General features: G+C 45.0%; 1 protein-coding gene across 2 annotated transcripts in view; it reads right to left on the minus strand.

Moving 5' to 3' along the window:
• The window catches only part of pag1 (phosphoprotein membrane anchor with glycosphingolipid microdomains 1), a 284245-nt gene that overhangs the window by 71143 nt on the left and 187220 nt on the right, over positions 1-25882 (minus strand). For both annotated transcript variants that reach the window (XM_038809688.1, XM_038809687.1), the window contains 2 exons: positions 19609-19820; positions 4424-4478 (listed from right to left, as the gene is read on the minus strand). In XM_038809688.1, coding sequence (XP_038665616.1) covers positions 4424-4478; positions 19609-19757 — 204 coding nt within the window. In that variant the 5' untranslated portion in view covers positions 19758-19820. The remainder of the gene's footprint in view (positions 1-4423; positions 4479-19608; positions 19821-25882) is intronic.

The raw sequence follows: 25882 nt of genomic DNA on the forward strand, positions 1-25882 counted from the left end.
AAAAAAATGAACTAGTGGTATGGTGGCACAATTTAACAGGATAGATGCTTATGATTCTCCATGAGGCAAGTGCAAAATTAAGTCTGTGATACAGGAAGAAAGACAAGATTGCCTGGAATCTCAATAATGGAAACAGATGAAATGGTGAATCATTTTGTTTCCTCATTTGTCCCGAATAGCTGATCCAAAAATGATGCTCATCAAATATCATGCATAGGTCACTTGGCTGTCCTCTAGGTTGGGCCACGGCTAATCAACAGAGGAAATAGAAATTGAGACAAATTGAAAAGTAAAACTTGAGAAATTATTGGCAGCATTTTACGGATAGAATCAGACGAATGGCCTGTGCCAATCATTGCACTGGTGTGGGTTTTCAGGTATTGGACAGTCAAAACAGGCCACGGTCTACAGAGGATCGGGGCCTGTGTACGAAGGACAACTAACAGCGTGTCCCCTCAATCAATCAGATTGAAGAATTTTCACGGAGGCATGTAGGGTTCAAACGTGGAAGTGTACAGAAAGCACGAGCCACATAGACTCGAAATGTTAACTCTGTTTTCTCTCCCTGCAGTTGCTGCCTGACCTACTGACTTTTTCCAGCATTCTCTGGTCTTGTGTGAGAAGGAAAGAATGATGGGATTGAGAAAGTGATTTAAAAAGAAATTTTAAAAAGTGTTTTCAATTTTTTAAAACATCTCCAACAAACATTAAAATATGAAGGTGTGAGACTCCACACTTATAAAATTAAATTTCCAGTACCAGAGTGGTTGATCGGCAGCAATTAAAATTTATCATAGTATTGAAAATTCACCGACATTAAATGGACAAGCTCCAAATCGTTATTATGGAATCTCTACAGTGCAGAAGGAGGCCATTCAGCCCATCGAGACTACACCAATCCTTAAAATGAGCACTCTACCCATTTAGACTCCCCCGTCCACCCCACCCTATCCCCGTAACCCCATACGCAACCTACACATCCCTAGACATTAAGGGGAAATTTAACATGGCCAATCTACCTAACGTGTACACCTTTGGTCTATGGGAGGAAACTGGAGTACCCAGAGGAAACCCACGCATAGACGGGAAGAACATACAAAACACCACACAGTCCACACATGCATCCAAGGCCGGAATTGAACCGGGTCCCTGGTGCTGTGAAGCAGCAGTGTTAATCACTGTGCCACCCTGCCGCCCTTTGGATATGATTAGTTGGTAACTAATTCATATTGTTAAATAACATCATTGCATCTATCTGAATTAAAAGTCTCTTGGTGAGTTATTATTTGAGCAAAGCTTTTGAAAGAGCAGGGAACCTCAAGACAGCAACTTCCCGATTTCCATGCTCACTGAGCTTAAGCAGCACAGTGGCATAGTGGTTAGCACTGCTGCCTCACAGCGCCAGGGGCCCGGGTTCAATTCTGGCCTCAGGTGACTGTGTGGAGCTTGCACGTTCTCCCCATGTCTGTGTGAGTTTCTTCCAGATGCTCAGTTTCCAGTTTCCTCCTACAGCCCAAAGATGTACAGGTTAGGTGGTCTGGCCATGCTAAATTGCTCCTTAGTGTCCAAAAGGTTAGGTCAGGTTATGGGGATAGCATCGGTGTATAGGCCTAGGTACGGTACTCTTTCTCAGGGTAGGTGCAGACTCGACGGGCTGAATGGCCTCCTTCTGCACTGTAGAGATTTTATGAATGCAAGCAAAGGTCAGACGTTGTCGTCTGATATACTCTTTGACAATGGTCCGCATAAATGGAAGCAGCTGACTTCCAGTTGGTTCACGGGAATTGAACACCTCAGCTTTACTACACAGTTTTGCCGGTTAAGAACATACTGGAATGATCTATAATTTCCACTCGCCGTGGTACTTTGCTCCCACTTTAATGATGACTAACAGAAATAATAGGATTTGTATTTATAAAGTGCCATTCTTGACCTCAGCACAAATGTTCCTTCTAAACTTTCTTTGTAGTGCATGGGCTGCGAACCTCTCTGAAAACTACTCATTGTCCAAGAACAACTTGCATTTTAAAATTCACTGAATTTCCACAAAATTTTAAGCGGCCTGTTTACTTCAATGCGTGGATAGCTGTATAACCCACAAGCTGGCACTTTGGAGCGAACACTAATCTCCTCTTGCTGGTCCTCTTCTCCCTTTCCTTATAGGTGCTTTTCCATCTCTATACCTTACTGGTTCCAATTCTCCTCTCCACACATCCCATTCTAGCTCTCTGCTCATTGACTACATTCTATCTCTCTTCCATCTCATTCTATCTCTCCTTGCGTATCCCACACCTAAACTATTAACTTTCTCTCCTGGCATAAGAGCTAGAACTTTCAGTGGACCATAAAGGGAGGGGAAGATGCATGCAGCTTGAAAGTCTGGACATAGATCATAAAAAGCCTTAAAATTCCATTCATCTTGCCAAAGAGTGTGATAGCATTTTCTAACTCTGGTGTCTCATATATTATTTAGGCACCCTCAATTAACCTGTGGCTTACACCATAGTAAATCTGGGTGAGTCAATGCTGAAGGAGATGTTCATTGGCCTCGTTTCATATGCATTATCAAGAATACAATCTGCTTCATAAAATTGCCAGAAAGTATTCAGCTTTCACTGTGACTAAATCCTTTGAGAAACACACACAATCTGAGGCAAAGATTTATCTGACCATGATTGACAATGTCCATCGGAATGGCTTTTAGTTTGTGTGTTTTTATGTGGCCCATTTGGCTCCAGGTAGTGTCTGGGCCATTGAGTGTTGCTAAATGGGGAAAATTCTAGAGTTTGGCTCGAATCCAAAGCCGGCAACCAGACGCTCAACGGGTCCTATTACATCCAGCCAGATCAGCCCCTCTGCTCAGAGGCCAACTGGCTACCAGGGCATTTCCCTCCCCCCGCCGAATCGCTCTCCACTTCCCACAACACTTGACCAATAATAATAATGATACTAATAATGTTTATTGTTGCACAAGTAGGCTTAGATTAAGTATTATTGTTACAAGTAGGCTGCAATGAAGTTACTGTGAAAGGCCCCTAGTTGCGACACTCCGGCGCCTGTTCGGGGACACAGGGAGAGAATTCAGAATATCCAATGCACCTAACAAACACGTCTTTCAGGACTTGTGGGAGGAAACTGGAGCACCCGGAGGAAACCCACGCAGACACGGGGAGAACGTGCAGACTCTGCACAGTGACCCAAGCAGGAATCAAACCCGGGACCCTGGCGCTGTGAAGCAACAGTGATAACCGATGTGCTACCGTGCCGCCCAATGAAACCAGAGTGCTCTCAGCTGCTGAAGCACAGTCCACTCGAGACCTTGTCTGGCTCATTGCTTCCTGCTCTTTTCTCCATGCACTATTCAATTGCAGACACACCTACCCTTTTCCCTCCATTCATTAGAGCTCCTCCATTCATTAGAGCTCTCTCTCCTCCACTCACCGATCCTCCAATTACAGATAACCTCTCTCCTGTGATCACTGTTCCTGCAATTACACATTCCCTTTCTCTGTCAGTTGCTGTTCTACCGCCAATCATAGCTACACCTTTTCCTGCTCTCACTCCAGCCATTTGCATTTTCACAGTTGATCTTTGATGCTTAAACCACCACACTACCACCCCCCACCCCGCTCCCAATCAGTTGCGGTCTTCTCAGATACTGGATATCCTTCCTATATGCCATAATGTTCTGCTGGATTTTGGCATATAAAAGCTTGATATAGAAATGGACACTCTGATTTTGAAGTTCTTAGAAAGCATAAAAAGAGGTAAGCATGTGCTTCTAGTGAAGGATGTCATTTACATTACTCCCCGACATTTTTAAATATCTACAATCCTCCAGACAAACTAAAGTTAGCATTTACACGTGAAAGGCTGTCACAGGAGGGAGGTGGGTTGGCACTGCCGAACTTGTGCAGCTATTACTGGGCAGCGAATGTGTCTATGATTCGGAAGTGGGTAATGGAGGGAGAGTGGGCGGCATGGAAACGGCTAGAAGCGTTGTCCTGTATAGGCACTAGCTTGGGGGCACTGATGACGGCACCATTGCCGCTTCCATCGATGCGATACACCACGAGCCCAGTGGTGGCGGCGACATTGAGGATCTGGGGGCAGTGGAGACGCCATGGGGGGAGGTGGGGGCCTCAGTTTCACGTTATTAGTTAGGGGCAGATGCCCTATTTTGTTTTGTTTGTTAAATTCTTAGCTGGATAGAGGGTTAAGTGGTTTTTGTTGATATATTGCTTTGTTTTCTTTGTATTATTCTCTTTTTTGTAGTGTTTTGTCAAAAATTATTGAAAAATTAGGAATAAAAACATTTTTAAAGAAAAGAAAGGCTGTCACAGCAAAATGTGGATTTTTAGTGGCTACATTGCTATCGTCTTGGTAGATTTTGAAATAAAGTAACTAATTGTACAACACGTACCACGCTCATTAGATTCTCAATGTCCCCATTCAGCTCAGCAGTGTCCAGGTCTCTGCTAATAGAAAGGCATTTGCATCATTAATTCATCTATTAATGTACATATGACATGTTTGAACAAGACGGTATTTTAAAATTTTGCAGTTACCCTTCATTCCTCATTGACCCATGACATTTGAGTAATTTGCACATTAAAATGAAATATGTTTGTTTGAATGCTCCATAATGTATCACAAAGTACAACCTGAACATATCAGCTATACTAATGATCCCAAACCACCTCACAAAGAGACTTTATGGCCAGGAAAGATATGTCCAAAGTAATAAAGGGAAGCTGCCAACATTACGCCAGAGTTCATCCTTTCGAATTGTCTCCTGCAATCAAGGTCTGTAATCACTTCCAATGTCAAGTTTATAAAATCACTCACTCTACACTCTCTAGTCAGAGCACTGCCCTTCCGATTCTGTTGGGAGACTATTTCCTGATAGTCGCACAGCAGTATTGCTGCTGGTCATAAACATGCCTACAGCCTTGGGTAGTTGCAAGGTATTGCAAAGCTGAGGAGTTGACTAATGTTACATTATTAACTCTCCCTCAACACAAATACACGAACAAATATAGGCACAATTTTTTTGCAGCGTGCACAGAATATGGTGAAATGAAATGAAATGAAATGAAAATCACTTATTGTCACGAGTAGGCTTCAATGACGTTACGATGAAAAGCCCCTAGTCGCCACATTCTGGCGCCTGTTCGGGAAGGCTGTTATGGGAATCGAACCGTGCTGCTGGACTGCCTTGGTTTGCTTTCAAAGCCAGCGATTTAGCCCAGTGTGCTAAACAGCCTGTGTAATTGCACAGATAGAATCCCTACAGTGCAAAAGGAGGCCATATGGCCCATCACGTCTGCACCGGCCCTTGGAAAGAGCACACTAGCGAGACTCCCACCCAATCCCCACAACCCAGTAACGAAAGGGACAATGCTAGAAAATCGCAGCAAGTCTGGCAGCATCTGTAGGGAGAGAAAAGTGTTAACGTTTCGAGTCCGATGACTCTTTGTCAAAGCTCCACAACCCAGTAACCCCACCCAACCTTTTGGACATTAAGGGTCAATTTATCATGGCCAATCCACTTAACCTGCACATCTTTGGACTGTGGGAGGAAACTGGAGCACCTGAACGAAACCCACGCAGACACAGGGAGAATGTGCAAACTCCACACAGACAGTCACCTGAGGCTGGAATTGAACCTTTGCCCTTGGCATTGTGCGGCAGCAGTGCTAACCACTATGCCACTGTGTTTGGACATCTGGCCGTATATTAGGCATATCAGAGGCCGTATATTGGTCTGAAATTGAAAACATCACATTCTCTGTGCACCCCCCCCCCCCATACAACCCCCCAACCAAGATGTTGGTTGCGTACCGTCTCCTTGAAATACTTCAGTCTATGTAACAGTATTTTCACTGTTAGATGAAGTAGGGAATTCTAGAATGATGACCTAGTAACAAGAAGGAATAGAATCCAAGTGGCGATGGTGTGAGTTAATGGGGATATGGTGAGTATTCCATCACATGTCTTGTCTGAGATTACAGATGGTTAAGAGGCTTTGATGAAGTCAGGATGTGAGTGACTCGTCACAGAAACTCCAGCCTGTTCTGCTTGTAGCTGCTTTAATTCAACATCTACCCAAGGTGCAGACAGTCATGGGAATGGGGCTAATCATTATACAGAGAAGAAAGTATTAGAAGGATACGCTGATAGGGTGAGATGAAGACAGGTGGGAGAAGGCTCACAAAAACATAAAAACTGGCACAAAACTGTTGGGTTGAATGGTCTGTTTCTAAATTCTATGTATGTTTAAAAAAAACAATAATGCCTTCTCATTTAGTGCCAAAGAAATAGGAGCAACTTGAACAATTCAGTTATTAGATGTTATGTCATGAAAATCATGGATTTTGAATAAAATACTCCACTTAAAGAATATTAATGTACGCTGATGCTTTACATTAGATAGATGCACAAACCTTAGCAAAAAGTCAATGATAGGCTTCTAAATAATCAGTTTGGAGATGTCAATATCTGCTTAGATCCTGGCTGCACTATACCCAGACTTGCCTATACAGACTGCAAAGTCTGTATAGGCAACCTCAAAACAAAGAGAGTATTGTATACATGCTACACATAGGCTTTCAATTTCTGTTCAGGGCAGATTTCAAGGACTGCCAATAAATTGCTCGAGAATTATTAGAAGACAGTCCTTTCTAGGTCAGCCCTTTAATCTTCTGCATGTAATGTAATAAATATAACTATAACACAACATGAAAATCTAGGTTACAAGCTCTTTCTGCAATGAACATTCTTAGTGGATAATTAAAATTGAAGTGCCTCGTTCCCTTTTCTAATGTACAAACCAGGTAGCTAAGGTTCAGAACTGTTCTATTTTTTAAATTCCACAGCCTAATTAGTAAAGCGCATTACAAAAATATTCTTCTCATTGTAGTCACGTAATTGGATAGCAGCACTCTAAGAAGCTGTTCAATACTGGGGAGTAATGCAATTTAATAGCAAGGCAGTTCATTGGGGAAAAGGCTTGACAGATAACTTGATTAAACTTGAAATGAAACATGGGGGCATAATATAATTTCATTCAGTAACTAAATGATGATCAGGTCACACTGAAATTTGGATTTTTCTCACCTATTTTCTTCCATTCCCTTCTAATCCCCTCCATTGAAGAGAATGATCCTTTGATGAAGTACAGCTCCAGATGAACTATTGTCCTCTGGTGTCTTATCTAGATGCAGGAGGAGGAATTGGCAGAACTTTTGCTCTCCACCTCAACTTGCCATTCATCTGCTGAGGGTTTGGGACATCTGCTCACGGATGGCTGGCACTTGCAGTGGGATGGGGTGGATCCAGTTGTGGTGGTCCATGTGGGTCCCAATGACATAGAATAGATTAAGAGCGAGGTTCTGCTTTTGAAAAATTTGTTTATGGAATGTAGTCGCTGGCTGTGCCAGCATTTATTTGCCATTCCTGGGAGCATTTAAGAGTCAACCACTTTGCTGTGGGTCTGGAGTCACATGAGGGCCAGACCAGGTAAGGGTGACAGATTTCCTTCCCTAAAGGACATTAGTGAACCTGATGAGTTTTTACAACAATGGTTTCATGGTGATTATTAGACTTTTCATTCCAGATTTTTTATTGAATTCAAATTCCACCATTAGAGATTATTAGCGGCTGAGGGCCAAAATAAAAAAACAAAACCACAAATTTAATAATTGCTGATTACCACCCGAGTCACAAGTTGAATTAGTGCAGGGTAAATATGATTAGAAGAGTTGAATGCACGGCTCAAAGCTAGGTGTGGGAGAAATCGGTTTTGATTCATGGGGCTCTGGTACGAGTATTGGGGAAAGTGGGAACTGTACCATTGGGACAGTTTTCAGCTGAATTGTGCTGGGACCAGTGTTCGAGCTAGTTGTATAACTTTTTAAAAAAGGTATTTAATTCCAAACACATGTATCATCAACAAAGTCCATCAAATCACAATCGACAGTGTGTACAATTTTGTTCCCTATTATCCCCTCCCCCCACGACAAGTAACTTCTCAAATAGCGTCATGAACAGCCTCCATCGCAACTTGAAGTCCTCCTTTGACCCCCTCAACTTGAACTTAGGGCTGGATTCTCCAATTTTGAGGCTATGTCCAGAGGAAGTGTCTAGTTTTACAATGAAAACGTTGGCGGTGCCCCCGCACCAATGCTCCGCCCGGTGGGGGGCTAGCAGCAGCGGCAGGTAAAACTCCCGGCGTTCCAGACATAAACAGCCGGAGAATTGCTGGGAAAGTGGCCGCGCACGTGCACAGTGACGCCCTGCAGCGGTCGTGCCATACAACATGGCGCTGGCCGAGCGCGGACCAGACTGGCCAAATAGTGTCCCCCTGGATCCCCCCCCCGAACCCCCACCAGTCCTCCCATCCCTCTCCATAAGCCCCTCCTGCCAGCAGCACAGCTCCACCCCCCCACCCCCGACTGTGGCGGCGCTGGACAAAATCTGCAGCTGCCACGCCGGGTTTATGAAAACTCAGACCACATGCAACCTGCGTGGTCGTGAATTCGGCCCATCGGGTGCGGAGCATCGGGGGAGGGCCTTAAAGCGACGTGCTGACGCCGTTGCAACGGCATGGGCCACGCTCCTAGATGACGGCGATTTGGAAGGGGCAGAAATACGGCGCTGACCCCGATTCGCTCGCAAATGGGGATTCTCTGCCCAATCGCCTGATAAGATTTTGGCGCCGGGCAACAGAGAATCCCGCCCTTAGTCTTCTCCAGCTGGAGAAAGTCATACAAATTCCCCAACCAAGCCGGGTGACATGTCCCACCTCCAATTTAACAGGATCCTTCGCCGAGCTATCAGAGAGGCGAAGGTCACAACATCAACCCCCACCCCCTCCAGAAGCTCCAGCACCCAAGACCCCAAATATTGCCACCACAGGGTCTGGCTTGACCTCCACCCCCACCATCTTGGCGAACCTTCCAACACAGCCTCCCAATGGCTCTCGGGCTTCGCACAGCTCCAGAACATATGCGCGTGATTTGCCAGTCCCCACCCAAATCTCTCTTACCTATTGACCACCCATTCATCCTTGCCCGGATCATATGCGCCCTTGAACTGAATCAAGCTCATCCTCATGCAGGAGGTTGAGTTCACCCGCCGCTTTGCCTCGCACCACAGCACCAACCCCATTTCCCTCCCAACTCCTCCTCCCAGTTACTCATGATCCTTACCACCTGCGTCCCCCCCAGCTCCCCCAACCATCCATATATATCTCCAACCCTGCCCTCCCCCACGTCATCAGTAAGCAGTAGTTGCTCCAACAGTGTGTACTCCGGTAGCTTGGGGAATGCCCCCCACTTCTTTCACGTCTGCATATACCTAAACTCACCGCCCTTCGGCAGCTCAAACCTCTCCCACAGCCCGTCAAGTCCTGCAAACTTCTCCTCCACGAACATATCCGCAACTTGCTCCAAACCCGCCTTCCTCCTCTTCCTCTACATCGCATCCGTCTCCCCCGGCTTGAACCTCTGGTTCCTACACAATGGTGTCAGCACCGACATTTTTTCCAACTTAAAATGTCTCCTTAACTGGTTCCACACCCTGCCCGTCGGTTGTACTACCAGACGCCCCGTATACTTCCCCAGAGGTAAAGGCAACAGGGCCATCACCATGGCCCTCAGGCTGGATCCCTGCAGGACTCCTCTTCTAACCTGACCAACTCCACCAGGCCACCCCTCCCCCCCGCCCGCCATCCCCCCCCCCCCATCCAAAATAATGCATCAGGCTTGTGAGCGCCAACCCCACATAGCAGAGCCCTCTTTACCCTCGGCACCTCCCTGGCCATATAAACTCCGAGATCAGTGCCTCCACCCTCGGGAAGGCGGCCTCAGGGAGAAAGATCAGGAGGGTCTGATAGACAAACAGGAACCTTGGCAGCATATTCATCTTCACCACCTGCACCCTTCCCTGCCAACTTCAAGTGCAACAAGTCCTACCTCTTCAAATCCCCCTTAACTCCCTCCACTAACGCTGTCAAATTCCACCTGTGCATTGTGGCCCATTCCCGTGTCACCTGAATCCCCAAATACCTAAACCTCTCTCCAGCTACCTTGAACAGCAGTGCACCTAAATTGGCCTCCCGTCCTGCCGCATTCACCAGAAATACCTCGCTCTTCCCAATGTTCACCTTATGCCTGGAGAAGACCCCAAACCTCTCTAACAAGCCCATGATCCCGCCCGTACTCTCCAGTGGGTCCGACACAAATAACAACAGGTCATCTGTGTACAATGGCACATGGTGCTCCCTGCCCCCCCTCCTCACAATCTCTCGCCACTCAGCAGACCTCCAAAGGGCCAAAGGTACAATCGCCAATGCGATTCGCAATCGTGACAACGGCATCCCTGCCTCATTCCCCTATGTAACCCAAAGTCCGGTGAACTCATCTCGTTCGTACGCTCGCTTGCCACCGGAGATGCATACAAAAGATGCACCCAGTCGGGGAGGTGGAGGGGTCTGGTGCGGGGTGGGGAGGAGCACCGAGTGTCGCCGTATGCAGACGACTTGCTGCTGTATGTAGCAGACCCGGTGGGGGGAATGCCGGAGATGATGGAGATTCTTGCTGAGTTTGGGAGTTTCTCGGGCTATAAATTGAACCTGGGCAAGAGTGAGCTGTTTGTTGTACACCCGGGAGATCAGGAGGAGGGGATTGGTAGGCTCCCACTAAAGAGGGCAGTGAGGAGTTTTAGGTACCTGGGGGTTCAGGTGGCTAGGAGCTGGGGGACTCTGCACAAGCTTAATTTTACTAGGTTGGTGGAGTAGATGGAGGATAAATTTAAAAGTTGGGACATGCTGCCGTTGTCGTTGGCGGGTAGAGTACAGTCCGTTAAAATGACGTTGCTCCCGAGGTTTTTGTTTTTGTTTCAGTGCCTCCCCATTTTCATTCCGAGGGCCTTTTATAGGAGGGTGAACAGCAGCATTCTGGGATTTGTTTGGGCACACGGGACTCCGAAGGTACGGAGGGTCTTTTTGGAGCGGGGCAGGGATAGATGGGAGATGGCGCTGCCCAACCTCTCTGGGTACTATTGGGCGGCTAATATCTTGATGGTATGTAAGTGGGTAATGGATGGGGAGGGGGCAGCATGGAAACGGATGGAGAGGGCGTCCTGTGGAGGCACGAGCCTGAAGGCACTGGTAACGGCGCCGTTGCCGCTCCCTCCAACGAGGTACACTACGAGCCCGGTGGTGGCGGCTACCCTCAAAATTTGGGGGCAGTGGAGGCGGCACAGGGGGGGGAAGTGGGGGGCTCGGTGGAGGCCCCGCTGCGGGGGAACCACCGGTTTGTCCCAGGGAACATTGATGGCGGGTTCCTGGGGTGGCACAGGGCGGGCATTAGGAAGTTGGGAGACCTGTTCATTGACGGGAGGTTTGCGAGCCTGGGTGAACTGGAGGAGAAGTTTGAGCTCCCCCCGGGGAATATGTTCAGGTACCTTCACGTCAAGGCATTTGCTAGGCGGCAGGTGGAGGGGTTCCCTTCGCTGCCCCCGCGGGGGTAAGGGATAGGGTGCTTTCGGGGGTGTGGGTCGGGGATGGGAAGGTGTCTGACATCTATCAGGTGATGCAGGAGGTGGAGGAGGCGTCGGTAGAGGAGCTGAAGGCTAAGTGGGAAGTGGGGCTGGGATAGCAGATTGAGGAGGGGACATGGGCGGACGCCCTGGAGAGGGTGAACTCCTCCTCTTCATGTGCGAGGCTTAGCCTCATCCAGTTCAAGGTACTGCACAGGGCTCATATGGCCGGGAGGAGGATGAGCAGGTTTTTTGGGGGCGAGGACAGGTGCATTAGGTGTTCGGGGAGCCCAGCGAACCATGCCCATATGTTTTGGGCATGCCCGGCACTGGGGGAATTCTGGCAGGGGGTGGCGAGAACGGTGTCGAGGGTGGTTGGGTCCAGGGTCAAGCCAGGCTGGGGACTCGCGATATTTGGGGTTGGGGTGGAGCCGGGAGTGCAGAAGGCGAAAAAGGCCGATATTTTGGCCTTTGCGTCCCTAGTAGCCCGGCGGAGGATCTTGCTGCAGTGGAAAGGTGCGAGACCTCCGAGCGTGGAGACCTGGATCAATGACATGGCGGGATTCATTAAGCTGGAGAGGGTCAAATTTGCCCTGAGGGGGTTGCTACAAGGGTTCTTTAGCAGGTGGCAGCCTTTCCTCAACTTTCTGGCTCAACGATAAGGAACTAGGTCAGCAGCAGCAGCAACCCGGGCCGGGGGAGGGGGGGGGGGGGGGGGGGGGGGGAGGTCTTAGGGGGATAGTGTTTAAGTTAATTTGCTTATTGTTAATTTATTTTGTTGTTTATTGGGTTTGGGGGTGTGGGGGGGGGTTTGTTATATGCGTTGTTACGGGTGCCGGGGATGTTTATTATTGTTATTATTATTATTGTTCTGCTGATATAGGGGTAGCACGGTAGCATGGTGGTTAGCATAAATGCTTCACAGCTCCAGGGTCCCAGGTTCGATTCCCGGCTGGGTCACTGTCTGTGCGGAGTCTGCACGTCCTCCCTGTGTCTGCGTGGGTTTCCTCCGGGTGCTCCGGTTTCCTCCCACAGTCCAAAGATGTGCGGGTTAGGTGGATTGGCCATGCTAAATTGCCCGTAGTGCCCTAAAAAAGTAAGGTTGTTGGGTTACGGGTATAGGGTGGATACGTGGGTTTGAGTAGGGTGATCATTGTTCGGCACGACATCGAGGGCTGAAGGGCCTGTTCTGTGCTGTACTGTTCTATGTTCTATATATTTTTCAAAAAATTCCAATAAAAATTTAAAAAAAACAAAAGATGCACCCACACCACAAACTTCAGCCCAAACCTTCCCAAAATTTCAAACAAGTACCCCCACTCCACCCGGTCAAAAGCCTTCTCTGCATCCATAGAAACATGGATGCCCACCCCCCTGATGGAGTCATAATGACATTTAACAGCCTCCTGACGTTACTGGAGAGCTTCCTACCCTTCACTAAACCTGTTTGATCCTCAGATACCACCCCTGGCACACACCCCTCACCCTACCCACCAACACCTTTGCCAATACTTTCCGGTCTGTATTCAGCAACAAGGTGGGCATGTATGACTCGCACTCCAGTGGATCCCTCCCCTTCTTCAAGGTCAGTGTAATCAACGCCTGCATCAGCATCTTTGGCAATTAGTCATATAACTAAGGCAGTAGAAAGACATTTAAATTAAAAGTGGTTGGGAGGGGGGCGGGGGTGAGAGTGTAGAGAGAGGTATCCTATGAGGGGAGATGTGGTAAAATAAAGAGGAAGGACAAAGCATTAGAGCAGGGTACAGATATGGGTAACGATAACCAGAATGTGGCAAGAAGGGAGAGAGGCTACAAACCTAAGAGTACACGAAAAATAAGGTCAGAGTTTACGAGAATGGTAAACAGACTGAATTAATGTCTCTGTATCTGAATGCATGCAACATTTGCAACAAAGCTAATTAATTAGTAGCTCAAATATAAATAAGTAAGTATGACCTCATTGCCATTTCAGAGATATGTTTGCAAGGTGACCAAGGCAAGGACCTAATTATTCAGGGGGGGTTTGACACTAAGGAACAACATGGAGCTAGAAGAAAGTGGTGAGGTTGCTCTCTTAATCAAGGCTGATATTAGTGCAGTTGAGAGAGATGACCTTAGTTCTGAAAATCGAGATGTATAATTAGTTTGGGTAGAGATCATCTGTAATAAAAATCATAATAATCTTTATTATGATTATTAATAATTAGTGTCACAAGCAGGCTTACATTAACACTGGAGTATAGTTACTGTGAAAATTCCCTAGTCGCCACACTCCGGGGCCTGTTCAGGTACATGGGGGAAGAATTCAGAATTCTTCCTAATTTACCTAACAATTCACCTAACAAGCACGTCTTTCAGGACTTGTGGGAGGATACCAGAGCACCCAGAGGAAACCCGGGGAGAACATGCAGACACCGCACAGAACTCCGCTCCAAACCGGGTATCGAACCTAGGTCCCTGGCGCTGTGAAGCATCAGTGCTAACCACTGTGCTACCATGCCGCCTGTGGGAGTAGTTTATGGGCTCCCTAACAATAGCTACAACATTGGATGGAGTACACGGAAAAATATATTTGGGACTTGCAGGAAAGGTGCTGCAACAATCAAAGAAGATTTTATTCTTAATATAGATTGGACAATTTGGCAAATGGAGCCGAGGGGTTGAGTTCATTGCGTGTATTCAAGACAGTTTCTTGGAGCTTTATATTCTAGTGCTAGCCAAGGAACAGGCTATATTTGACCTGATAATGTGCCATGAAAGAGTATTCGCTAATGGTGTCATTACGAATGAAACTATAGACAACAGTGATCATAACATGATAGAATTTCACAATCAGTTTCAGGGTGAGAAGTGTGGGTTTAAGATTAATGTCTGAAACCTATAGGCAATTACAAGGGTATGAAGTCAGAGTTAGCTAAAGTGAATCTGGAAAATAGGTTAAAAGTTAGGACAGCAGAGGAGCAGGAGCAGATATTTAAAGAGATATTTCTTAATTCTCAAAAAAGACACATTCTTTCAAGAAAGAAAGACTCTTTAAGAAGGATGTGCCATCTATGGCTAAGGAAGTTAAAGATACTATCAAATTGAAATAAAAGCATACAGTACTACAAAGTTTGATGATAGATCAGAAGTTTCAACATATTTTTGAAACCAGCAAAGAACTAAAAAATAAGGATGGAAAAGAATAACTAAAGTGAGCATTGGTCACTTAGAGGGAGAGACGGGGGCATTAATAATAGGAATCAAAGAAATGGTGGAACCATTGGATAAGTTATTTTGTGTTTCGTTGTGGAAGGCACAAAAAATCCCAAGATTATTTTTTTATGAAAAGAAAAATGGAAGGGAGGAATGTAATACAATCACAATGACTACGGAAAAGGTACTGGGAAAAACATTATATCTGGAAGCTGACAAGTCCTCAAGGCCTGATGGATTGCACCGAAAAAAAATGGCTGCAGTGATAGTAGAGGCATTAGTAGTGATCTTTCAAAATTCCCTGGATTCAAGGGAGATTCCCAGTGGATTGGAAAATTGTAATTGGAAATGTAATGCTATAATTCAAGATAGGAGACAGAAAGCAGGAAACAATATGCCAGTTAGCCTTACATCTGTCAGCATCCATTTTTAAGGGGGTAATGGCAGGGCATTTACAAAATGATAAATTTGTAAATTATGGGCAGCACAGTGCTCAGCACTGCTGCCTCAGTGCCAGGGACCCGGGTTCATTAGCCCTTGGGCGATTGTCTGTGTGGTGTTTGCATGGGTATCCTCCAGGTGCTCCGGTTTCCTTCCACAGCCCAAAGGTGTGCAGGTTGGGTGGATTGTCCATGCCAAAATTGCCCCTTAAGAATCCAAAGGTTAGGTGAGTTTACAAGGATAGGGCGAGGGTGCGGGCCAAGTAGGGTGCTCTCTCGGAGGGTCAGTGCAGGCTTGATGGGCCAAATGACGTCCTCTGCACTGTAGGGATTCTATTCTATGATAATGCAATCAGGCAGAGTCAGCATGGTTTTATGAATGGGAAATCATGTTTGATTAATCAGAGTTTTTTGAAATAGCAAAGTGGACAAAAAGGGGAACCTGTAGAGGTGGTATACTTGAATTTCCAAAAGGCATTCGATAATTGTTTTTAAAAATTAATTTTTATAGGATGTAGGCTTTGCTGACTTGGCCAACATTTATTACCCATCCCTAATTGCTCTTGAGAAACTGCCTTCTTGAACTGCAGCAATCCAGGTGGTGTAGGTACACCCACTGTGCTATTAGGGAGGGAGTTTCAGGATTTTGACTCAGCGACAGTGAAGGAATGGCAATATATTTCAAAGTCAGCGTGGCAAGTGATTTGGATGGGAACTTCCAATTGGTGGTGTTCCCATGTATCTTCTCCCCTTGTCCTTCTAGATGGAAGTGGTCGTGGTTTTTGAAGGTGCTATCTAGGGAGACTTGGTGAGTTCCTGCAGTGCATTGTGTAGATAGTACACACTGCTGCAATTGTGCATTGGTGGCGAAGGGAGTGTATATTTGTGGAAGGGGTGCCATTCAAGTGGGCTGCTTTGTCTTGGATGGTGTTGAGCTTCTTGAATATTGTTGGAGCTGCACTCGTGCAGGCAAGTGGAGAATATGCCATCACACTCCTTGTTGGTGGTGTACAGGCTTTGGGGAGTCAGGAGGTGAGTTACTCACCACAGGATTCCTAGCTTCTGACCTGTTCTTGCAGCCCCAGTATTTATTTGGCTAGTCCAGTTCAGTTTCTGGTCAGTGGTAACCCCCAGGGTGTTAATAGTTGGGGGGATTTAATGATGGTAATGCCATTGAATGTCAAGGGGCTATGGTTTGATTCTCTCTTATTGGAGATGCCCACTGCCTGACACTTGTGTGGCGTGAATGTTACTTGCCATTTGTCAGCTCAAGCTGGATATTGTCCAGGCTTAAAACAAAATTGTTTATGGGATGTGGGCGTCGCTGGCTGGCCCAGCTTTTATTTCCCATTCCGAACTGCCTTTGAAGGGGCAGTTAAGAGTCACCACATTGCTATACGTCTGGAGTCACATGTAGGCCAGACCAGGTAAGGATAGCAGATTTCCTTCCCTAAAGGACATTAGTGAACAAAAGGGTTTTCATGACAACCAACAATGGTTTCATGGTCACCATTAGAGTTTTAATTCCAGATTTTTATTGAATTCAAACTTTGCCATCTGCCGTGATGGGATTCGAACCCGGGTCCCCAGAGCTTTACCCTGCGTCCCTAGATTTTGCATTTGCACGTGGACCGCTTCAATGTCTCAGAAGTCGCGGTTATAGAGTGATAGATGTTTACAGCATGGAAACAGACCCATCGGCCCAGCTTGTCATTCAGTTTCTATCACTAAGTTCGTCCCACTTGCCCGCATTTGGCCCATATCCCTCTATACCCACCCTGCCCATGTAATGGTCTAACTGCTTTTTAAAGGACAAAATTAGGGCAGACAAGTAGCATGGTGGTTAGCATCAATGCTTCACAACTCCAGGGTCCCAGGTTCGATTCCTGGCTGGGTCACTGTCTGTGCTGAGTCTGCACGTCCTCCCCATGTGTGCGTGGGTTTCCTCCGGGGGCTCCGGTTTCCTCCCACAGTCCAAAGATGTGCACGTTAGGTGGAGTGTCCTAAAAAATAAGGTTAATGGGGGTTGTTGGGTTACTGGTATAGGGTGGATACGTGGGCTTGAGTAAGGTGATCATTGCTCGGCACAACATCGAGGGCCGAAGGGCCTGATCTGTACTGTTCTAAAAAAAAAAGACAATTTTGGGGCCTCACGGTAGCATGGTGGTTAGCATCAATGCTTCACAGCTCCAGGGTCCCAAGTTCGATTCCCGGCTGGGTCACTGTCTGTGTGGAGTCTGCACGTCCTCCCCGTGTGTGCGTGGGTTTCCTCCGGGTGCTCCGGTTTCCTCCCACAGTCCAAAGATGTGCGGGTTAGGTGGATTGGCCATGCTAAATTGCCCGTAGTGTAAGGTTAATGGGGGGATTGTTGGTATACGGGTTACGTGGGTTTAAGTAGGGTGATCATTGCTCGGCACAACATCGAGGGCCGAAGGGCCTGTTCTGTACTGTACTGTTCTATGTTCTATGTTCTAAAATTGTACCCGGCTCTACCACTGCCTCGGGCAGCCCTTTCCAGATGCTCATCACCCTCTGTGAGAAGAAATTTCCCCTCTGTCTCTTTTGGTGCAGTCCATTGTGCAATCATCAGAGAACATCCCCACATCTGATCTTATGTTTGAAGGAAGGTCATTGATGAAACAGCTGGAGATGGTTGGGCATAGGACACTACCCTGACGAACTCCTGCAGTGATGCCTCGGGACTAAGATAACTGATCTCGAACAACCGCTACCATCTTCCTTTATGCTAGGTATGATTCCAACCGGTGAAGAGTTTTCTCCGATTCCCATTTTGCTCAGGTTCCTTGATACTTGATCAAATACTGCCTTGATAAAGTGCCACATCAAAGATTTCCCCACAAAGTAAGATCTCATTATGTGGGGATTACATATTAGCATGGATTAGCATGGATAGAGCATTGGTAACGGGAAGCAGACAGTGAGAATAAATACGTTATTTTTGAGTTGGCAAAATGTTACTAGTCAAGTGCTACAGAGATTATTGTTGGAGCCTCTACTATTTCCGACCTGCATCACTGACTTGGATGAAGGGACCGAATGTATGCTGGTAAATTTGCAATTGACACAAAGGTAGGTAGTAAAGTAAAGTCTCAAGAGGACATAAAAGCCTACAAATGGATTTAGACAGGTTAAGTGAGTGGGCACAAATTAGACGGATAGGGTACAATGTGGGAAAATGTGAGGTTGGCAGGAAGAATAGAAAAGCAATATATTATTGGGAAAGAGAGAAACTGCAGAGCTCTTATGGTACAGAGGGATCTGGTTGTGCTGCCACATGAATCATAAAATGTTGGTATGGAGGCACAGCAAGTGATTAGGAAGGTAAATGGGAATGTTGTTCATTGCTAGGGGATTTGAGTCTAAAAGTAGGAAACAAGGCTGAAGCTGTACCGGGCCTGAGTACTGTGCACAGTTTTGGTCTCCTTATTTAAAAAAGGATATAAGTGTGTTAGGAGCAATTCAGAGGATGTTCACTTGTTTGATTCCAGGGATGAAGGGATTATTTTATGAGGCAAGACTAAACAGGTTGAAGCTATACCCATTGGAGCTTAGAAGAATGAGAGGGGATCTTCTTGAAGCACACAAGATCCTGAGGGGGCTTAATGGCATGGATGCTGAGAGGATGTTTCCCCTTGCGGTGGAGCCTACAATTTGAGAACACAGTGTAAACATTGGGGGTTGACCATTTAAGAATGAGATGAGAATTTATTTTTCCTCAAGAAGGTTATTACTTTACGGAATCTTCTTCATCAGAGAGCAGTGGAGACTGGCTTCTTGAATATATTCAAGGCTCGGTTAGATGGATCTTTGATCCACAAGCGAGTCAAGGGTTATGAGGAGCAGACCAGTAAGTGGAATTGAGGCCGCAGTCAGATCAACCATGATCTTATTGAAAGGCAGAGCAGACAAGGGGGCTAAATTACCTACTCCTGCTCCTAATTCTTCTATCCAAACTAAATACTATGGATGAGGCATCTGCTAGAAGACACCCACAGTGATGAAACAGAGCACCAGACCCACAAAGGCTCTGTAACTTCAGAGAGGCAGAAACACAGATAAGCCAACGTTAGTTTATAATAAAAATTCACAAGGAACAAAGAGATAACTTCACTTTAAAGTTTCAGCATTATTAATCCTAAAATCCCATAAAACGTTATCCACATGTCATACATTTGAAGCTAAAATCCTCTTCTCTGTGATCCAGTGCCAAATCACCAGGTTTCACACACCACTTTGCTTACTGCAATGATACCATTACTGCATCATCACATTTTCCCCATAAAAACGTGCCCCCACTCTCATGCAAACTCAGTGTTCTGTCAGAGAAAGTGTCCTCTATTGTCATCTTAAAGTCTAACAGAGTATGGTACTGGAAAACATTTTCTCTGTTGAGGGTTATTCTTACCTGTCGCAGCTATTGCACAGAAAACTGAGAATGGCCAGGAGCAAGAAGGCACAGACTATGGCAAGCAGGCTCCAGAGAATCAATTGGTGTTGGCCACTGTCAAATATCCCTGGCATAAGTCCACCAACGTCAACAGAATTTGGAGCCATCAGGGAAAAGGAGTTTGATTTCTACTGTCTGATGACATCAGTGTGGAAATAATTTTCCATTACCTGTAATACATAGAGAACACAAAACAATTCTGATTAATTACATTACTAACATTTTTTAAATGCGAGAAACGTTTGCTTGCACATACTCCAGATTGTTCAGTGTTCGAGTCAAACAGTGAGACAGCAATCAAAGCAGATCATTTGTTACACATAACATATATTGTTTTGTGTGTTCTCGTTCATAAGCTATCTGCACATTAGGATAAGTGCATGTTAAATTCCTTTGGGCTACTTTTTGATAGATGCTTCAAGGACTAATTTGGGGGGCAATGCCAGCAAAACTAAAGAGCTGGTCATCGACTTCAGGAAGCATAGTACTGTACACACCCCTGTCAGCATCAACGGAGCTGAGGTAGAGATGGTGAGCAGCTTCAAATTCCTAGGGGTGCACATCACCAAAAATCTATCCTGGTCCACTCATGTCGACGCTATCACCAAGAAAGCACAACAGCGCCTTTACTTCCTCAGGAAACTAAGGAAATTTGGCATGTCCACATTAACCCTTACCAACTTTTACAGATGCACTATAGAGAGCATCCTCTCGGGCTGCATCACAGCCTGGTATGGCAACTGCTCGGCCCAGGACCGCAAGGAACTTCAGAGAGTCGTGAATACCGCCCAGTCCATCACACAAACCTGCCTCCCATCCATCGATTCCATCTACACCTCCCGCTGCCGGGGGAAAGCAGGCAGCATAATCAAGGATCCCTCCCACCCGGCTTACTCACTTTTCCAACTTCTTCCATCGGGCAGGAGATTCAGAAGTCTGAGAACACGGACGAACAGACTCAAAAACAGCTTCTTCCCCACTGTCACCAGACTCCTAAACGACCCTTTTATGGACTGTCCTCATTAATACTACACCCTGTCTGCTTCATCCGATGCCAATGCTTATGTAGTTACATTGTATATATTGTGTAGCCCTATTATGTATTCTCATGTACTTTCTTGAATTCTGTTCAATTCCCTTTCTTCCAATGTACTGAATGATCTGTTGAGCTGCTTGCAGAAAAATACTTTTCATTGTACCTCGGTACACGTGACAATAAACAAATCCAATCCAATCCAATCCAATCCAAATATCTGCTCAACAACGTTTTTGTTAAAAACAGAAATTTTTGCTGGATCCCGCTCTCTGATTCATTATTAGAGAATGCCACATCTCATTTAAAATGTCAAACTGCTGGTAGTCAGTTGCTACATTTCATTTGACACAAGCCAAATGTGACTGAATTAATGGCAGACTGATCTGTCTATTCTGTTGATCATATTAGATTTTGCATGAGGAGTCATAAACAACAGATTCTTCCAACTATAAGCAGTTTCAGTTAGAAGTCTTATTCTGTGGGATTATTTACGGTGGATTTAGAATTAATTCCCTTTACTTTAACTATTCAAATAAATCTGTTCAGAAAAGCGCAGCTTGTGTTTTCCTTGGTTCTGCTCAATAAATTAACATTAAGAGAAGGTTATGTTTTTCTAATGAAGAAAGCAAAAGCTGAATGTTTCTGCAAAGGATCTGAAACTACCCATTACTTATAACTTCCTCAACAAACGTTCTGGTGACCCTTTTCAATGGGATCACAACATTACAGACTTAGTAAAACAGCGAGTTTGAACAAATATTTTCTGACAATGGAACATGAACGAACAGAAGTTTAAGGCACTGGCTCCTTGGCATTTGATGAAAGCATTTGTATTTGTTCCCCGCATGTTCCAATGATGGGTATTCTCATTGCAAATAGCTATTAACTTTGATTTACCAAAAGAAACATTAAAACTTAAAATACTTTTTCAGATGAACGTACTGGAGTTGTTTCATATCTCAAAATTTATTTTCATTTCCTGTTTGAATTATTTATTTTCCATGAACAATAAATTCATTCACTTTGAAGTTTATCGCCATGCTTCATTGTCCTCAACTGCAATCAGGGAGGTTATGGTGCATCACTGATTTTGTCCAATTATCTAATTGTATCCTTTAGCTTTTCTTCTTGATGCCTCCACATTAAGTTGGACCACAGAAATATTTTTGACTCAACCTATCTTTTAAGCACTTGAAGCATCTGTGTTTTCAGTTAAGAGCGAGCATGGAGCCGCAGCAAATTTTATAAAGTTATATATAACCGGTTGGGGAGGTGGAATGATGGGAAGAAGTCGGGATCATTTTCCCGCCTCCTTTTGCCTCTAAAATTTACAATTGCTTTAAGGCGCCGGCATGTGGTGACCAGGGGCTTTTCACAGTAACTTCATTGAAGCCTACTCGTGACAATAAGCGATTTTTTCATTTCATTTCATTTCAAAGACCAAGACCACTCAGATTGTAGCTTGTTGTTTACGATTGAATATGTAAACGTTTGATGTGACACTCATATTCATAAACCAATGCATTTTACACATAAAGATAAAATTCCTAAATGCATCATAATAAAACTGTTATAAAATTACAGCAGCTAAACAAAAGACAAACTCTGAAGATCAGTATTAGAAGACATCAGTCTGTGTGCTACTGACCTACTTAAAACAGAGCTGTTGACAGTGGACAAGCCTGACTGAACTGATTGATTTGTAAGACCCACGTGATAATTATGGATAAAAAAGGGCGTTGGCCCATCTTAATTCATCCATCCAGAGCATCTGACTTCACCCCTGCATGTACTTACTGACTAAACTATATTAATAAGTCTGTGTAATTAACAGGTTACTTTGAATAAGCTGCTCTCATAATTGTTACTTTTTCAAACTAGCTAAGGTGACTGGCAAGCTCAGTTTAATGCACCAATGGGCTTGTCACTTGATTAATATGTTTACTCAGTAATCAACTGTCCTTGCAAAGGGTACTTTGAGCGAATGTTTAAAAAGCCAATGTACATATTTTGCATAATATTTATCCTGCAAATATCATGCGCAACAAATCTTTGTGACTGTGAACAATTTGTAGACCTCTCAAAGAATTTAAGCATTATTACAGTATTCACTGCATTTTAGCAATCATCTCTCGTAAAATGGCCACTGTGATTTCAGGCAATATGGCACTGTAATTTATATACACAAAATGAAGATAGCATCAGGCAGCAGCTCACCCATGTTACAGAATAAACGTAAAATGTATCAGTGTTCTTTGCACATCTATGCATGGACTAAGTGAAAAGGGAAATATGCCATAGTCCCAGAGGACCATAGGCTGCTCTCCCCATGGAGAGAGAACTGACTGGTGGTGATTTATCCTGATGGGTACCACACCTCAGGACAAGTTTGAGATGGTAACTTCATGGTAACCTCAGCGGGTACGGGAAATGACACCCACTCTGTTGGCATCGCTTTACATCACAAACCAGCAATGCAGCCAACAGAGCAACTAAACATGTTAGTGTTGATAGGATATCAGAGTCAAATCACCTACGTTTTTCTCAATTTGGCACCAGCAAACTGTGTTGCTTGACCTCTTTCTGCCAATAATGTCCAACGCAAGGGAAGCAAAAGGAAAGAAAAATAATTTTTTTAAACTTTGAGGAAGAATTATGGACTTACAAATGGACGAGTAATATTTGACAGAACAGATTTGGCTCCATTTAATCTGCATCATATTGAAGATTGATGTGAGTTTAATGCTGCATGCAGATGCTACATTTGGGAGGAACTGATTTAGGTGTTAACCAATCATTAATAAAATTATATTCTAATTTTACTTTTGACTAATTTTGCTTTTGGAATGAAATATTGTAAATGAGGTCTGAGCAAGGAGTTCGATGCTGATTCATCCAAGGACTGTTCAATTAACTGCCACCTTTTCATCTGGGATGACTGTGAAAGGAAGAAAATTCTTAAAAACTTCCTTTCCCCCCACAACCTAGATTGTGAGATCAGGGTGCACAGGAGGGGGATATGGGGGTGAGCAGATGTGGTGCAAACAAAATCTTTGTTGCGTGATTCCTTCCTCTTATAATCTGCAGGCATTTAGATCTAAAGCTGCTTACCCCTTAATATCAATCTAATGTGCCTTCTCTCAGAATTTAATTTGTTCCCCTAAAACTTACAGCACTTAGCCAAACTGCTTCTTGAGCATGTCTAATTTTTGTTGCAAGAGACAAGGGAGACATTGTATCGCTGGAGGCAGAGAGAAGAGCACAAGGCTGATCACTGCACGTGTGTTGTGATATGCATCACCGTAAATACACAAGGTGTTAATGTAAATACACGTAGACTAGCTAGACACTAGAGGGAGCACCAGAGACATGACACACAGACATTCAACCAATAGGTCAGTAAAATAGGACACGACAAATGGGCATTCACGATACACACAGAGGTGACACTACCACAGGAGGGCATTACATCAACCCATATAAAAGGACACAGCACACATGATCTTCCTCTTTCCAGTGGAGACTCTCAGTGAGTACACAGGGTTGATTTGAAACATATCACACCCACCACGTGGATTGTAGCAGACCGAGTAGCAGGATTAACAGGAGAGTCGAATCCAAGTAGAAGAATTGTTAAGAGTTTAATAAACGTGTTAAAGCTATCTCCAAGTTTGAACCTTCCTTTGTCAGAGTGCACACCTGGGAAGCAGCTTATGCTACGTCAAGAGCATAACAAAACAGCGTGAAGTCTGTTACCGAGAAAGAGTGGAGAGCATGGATTTTTCAGTGTAGATGTGAGGCATTAAAGAGATGACATTCTTGGTACATGAGACGGTTCAGATATATAGAACCTTTCCATGAAAATGGACAACAGAGGAAAGGCTTTGCTACATATGCAATTGAGTGAATTTTGGGAAGATTGAGAAGAAAAAGGAAGAATGATGTTCTGCCATGAGAGGACATTTTGTAACATGGGCCAGGCCGCCTTGCTGAAGGGAGAAGGGTAGAAAAGAAGAATAAAATGGATTTTCATAGATTGATTTTGGAGCGTTCAGCGTGGAACTAATTAATAACAATAGATTCAGTGAAGGGAGGTTAGACCTGGGGTGCTGGTTGCAGGGGATGAAAGGGTCAAGGGTGGAAATTCTGAGAAGTGGTAGATCATGAGAAAAATCTTGAAAGGAGGGTGTTGGCTGAGCAAAAGGAGTCAAAGGTAATTGAGTGATTAGGATTTGGTTGGCATGGAGATTGAGGATGGAAGTTGTGGGTCTTATGGAAGTGTTATACCGTCAATTCACTATGAGACCGTGAGAATGAGTGAACATTAGGCTTTATTATCCATGAACTCGCCTGCCAGAGTCGGCTGCACAAATGAGTGCCACCCACAGGTGGCCGGACTATATGTGGCCCCGGTGAGGGCAGAGGCGGAGCCCACCGGGGTTCCAGTACAGTACCTGGAAGTAGCCCGTATCATCACTTCCAGGTCATGGGTCACATCATTATACAGACAGCTCATGCATTAGGTGAAATACATTCACCACAGGAAGAGATAAGTTTGGATAGGAGATGAGATGCGAGAGGAGCTGCGTAATAACAGGATAAGAGTACAAGAATAACAAAGAATATTACAGCACAGGAACAAGCCCTTCGGCCCACCAAGACGATCCAGCTTCCTTATTTAGACCTACTACATATTGCCCAAATGATCTGCATCCATCCTTTCCCCATTCTTTCATGTGTCTATCAAGATACATCTTAAATGTTGCTATCATGCCTGGCTCCACCACCTCCACTGGCAACACATTCCAGGCACCCACAACCCTCTGCGTGAAAAACTTTCACCGCACATCTACGCTAAACTTTCCCCTGTCACCTTGAACCTGTGCCCCCTTGTAATAATAATAATAACCTTTATCAGTGTCACAAGTAGGCTCACATTAACACTGCAAAGAAGTTACTGTGAAAATCCCCTAGTCGCCACACTCCAGCATCTGTTCGGGTACAAAGAAGGAGAATTCAGAATGTCCAATTCACCTAACAAGCACGTCTTTCGGGACTTGTGGGAGGAAACCGGAGCACCCGGAGGAAACCAATGCAGAAACGGGGTGATCGAGTCTGCTTCTGACCATTCACCCAGTCTTTCCCTCTTGTAATTTTGTAGACCTCAATCAGGTCTCCCCTCAATCTCCATCTTTT

The sequence above is a fragment of the Scyliorhinus canicula genome, chromosome 10 (genome assembly GCF_902713615.1).
Source record: "Scyliorhinus canicula chromosome 10, sScyCan1.1, whole genome shotgun sequence".
NCBI classification, from domain to species: Eukaryota; Metazoa; Chordata; class Chondrichthyes; order Carcharhiniformes; family Scyliorhinidae; genus Scyliorhinus; species Scyliorhinus canicula.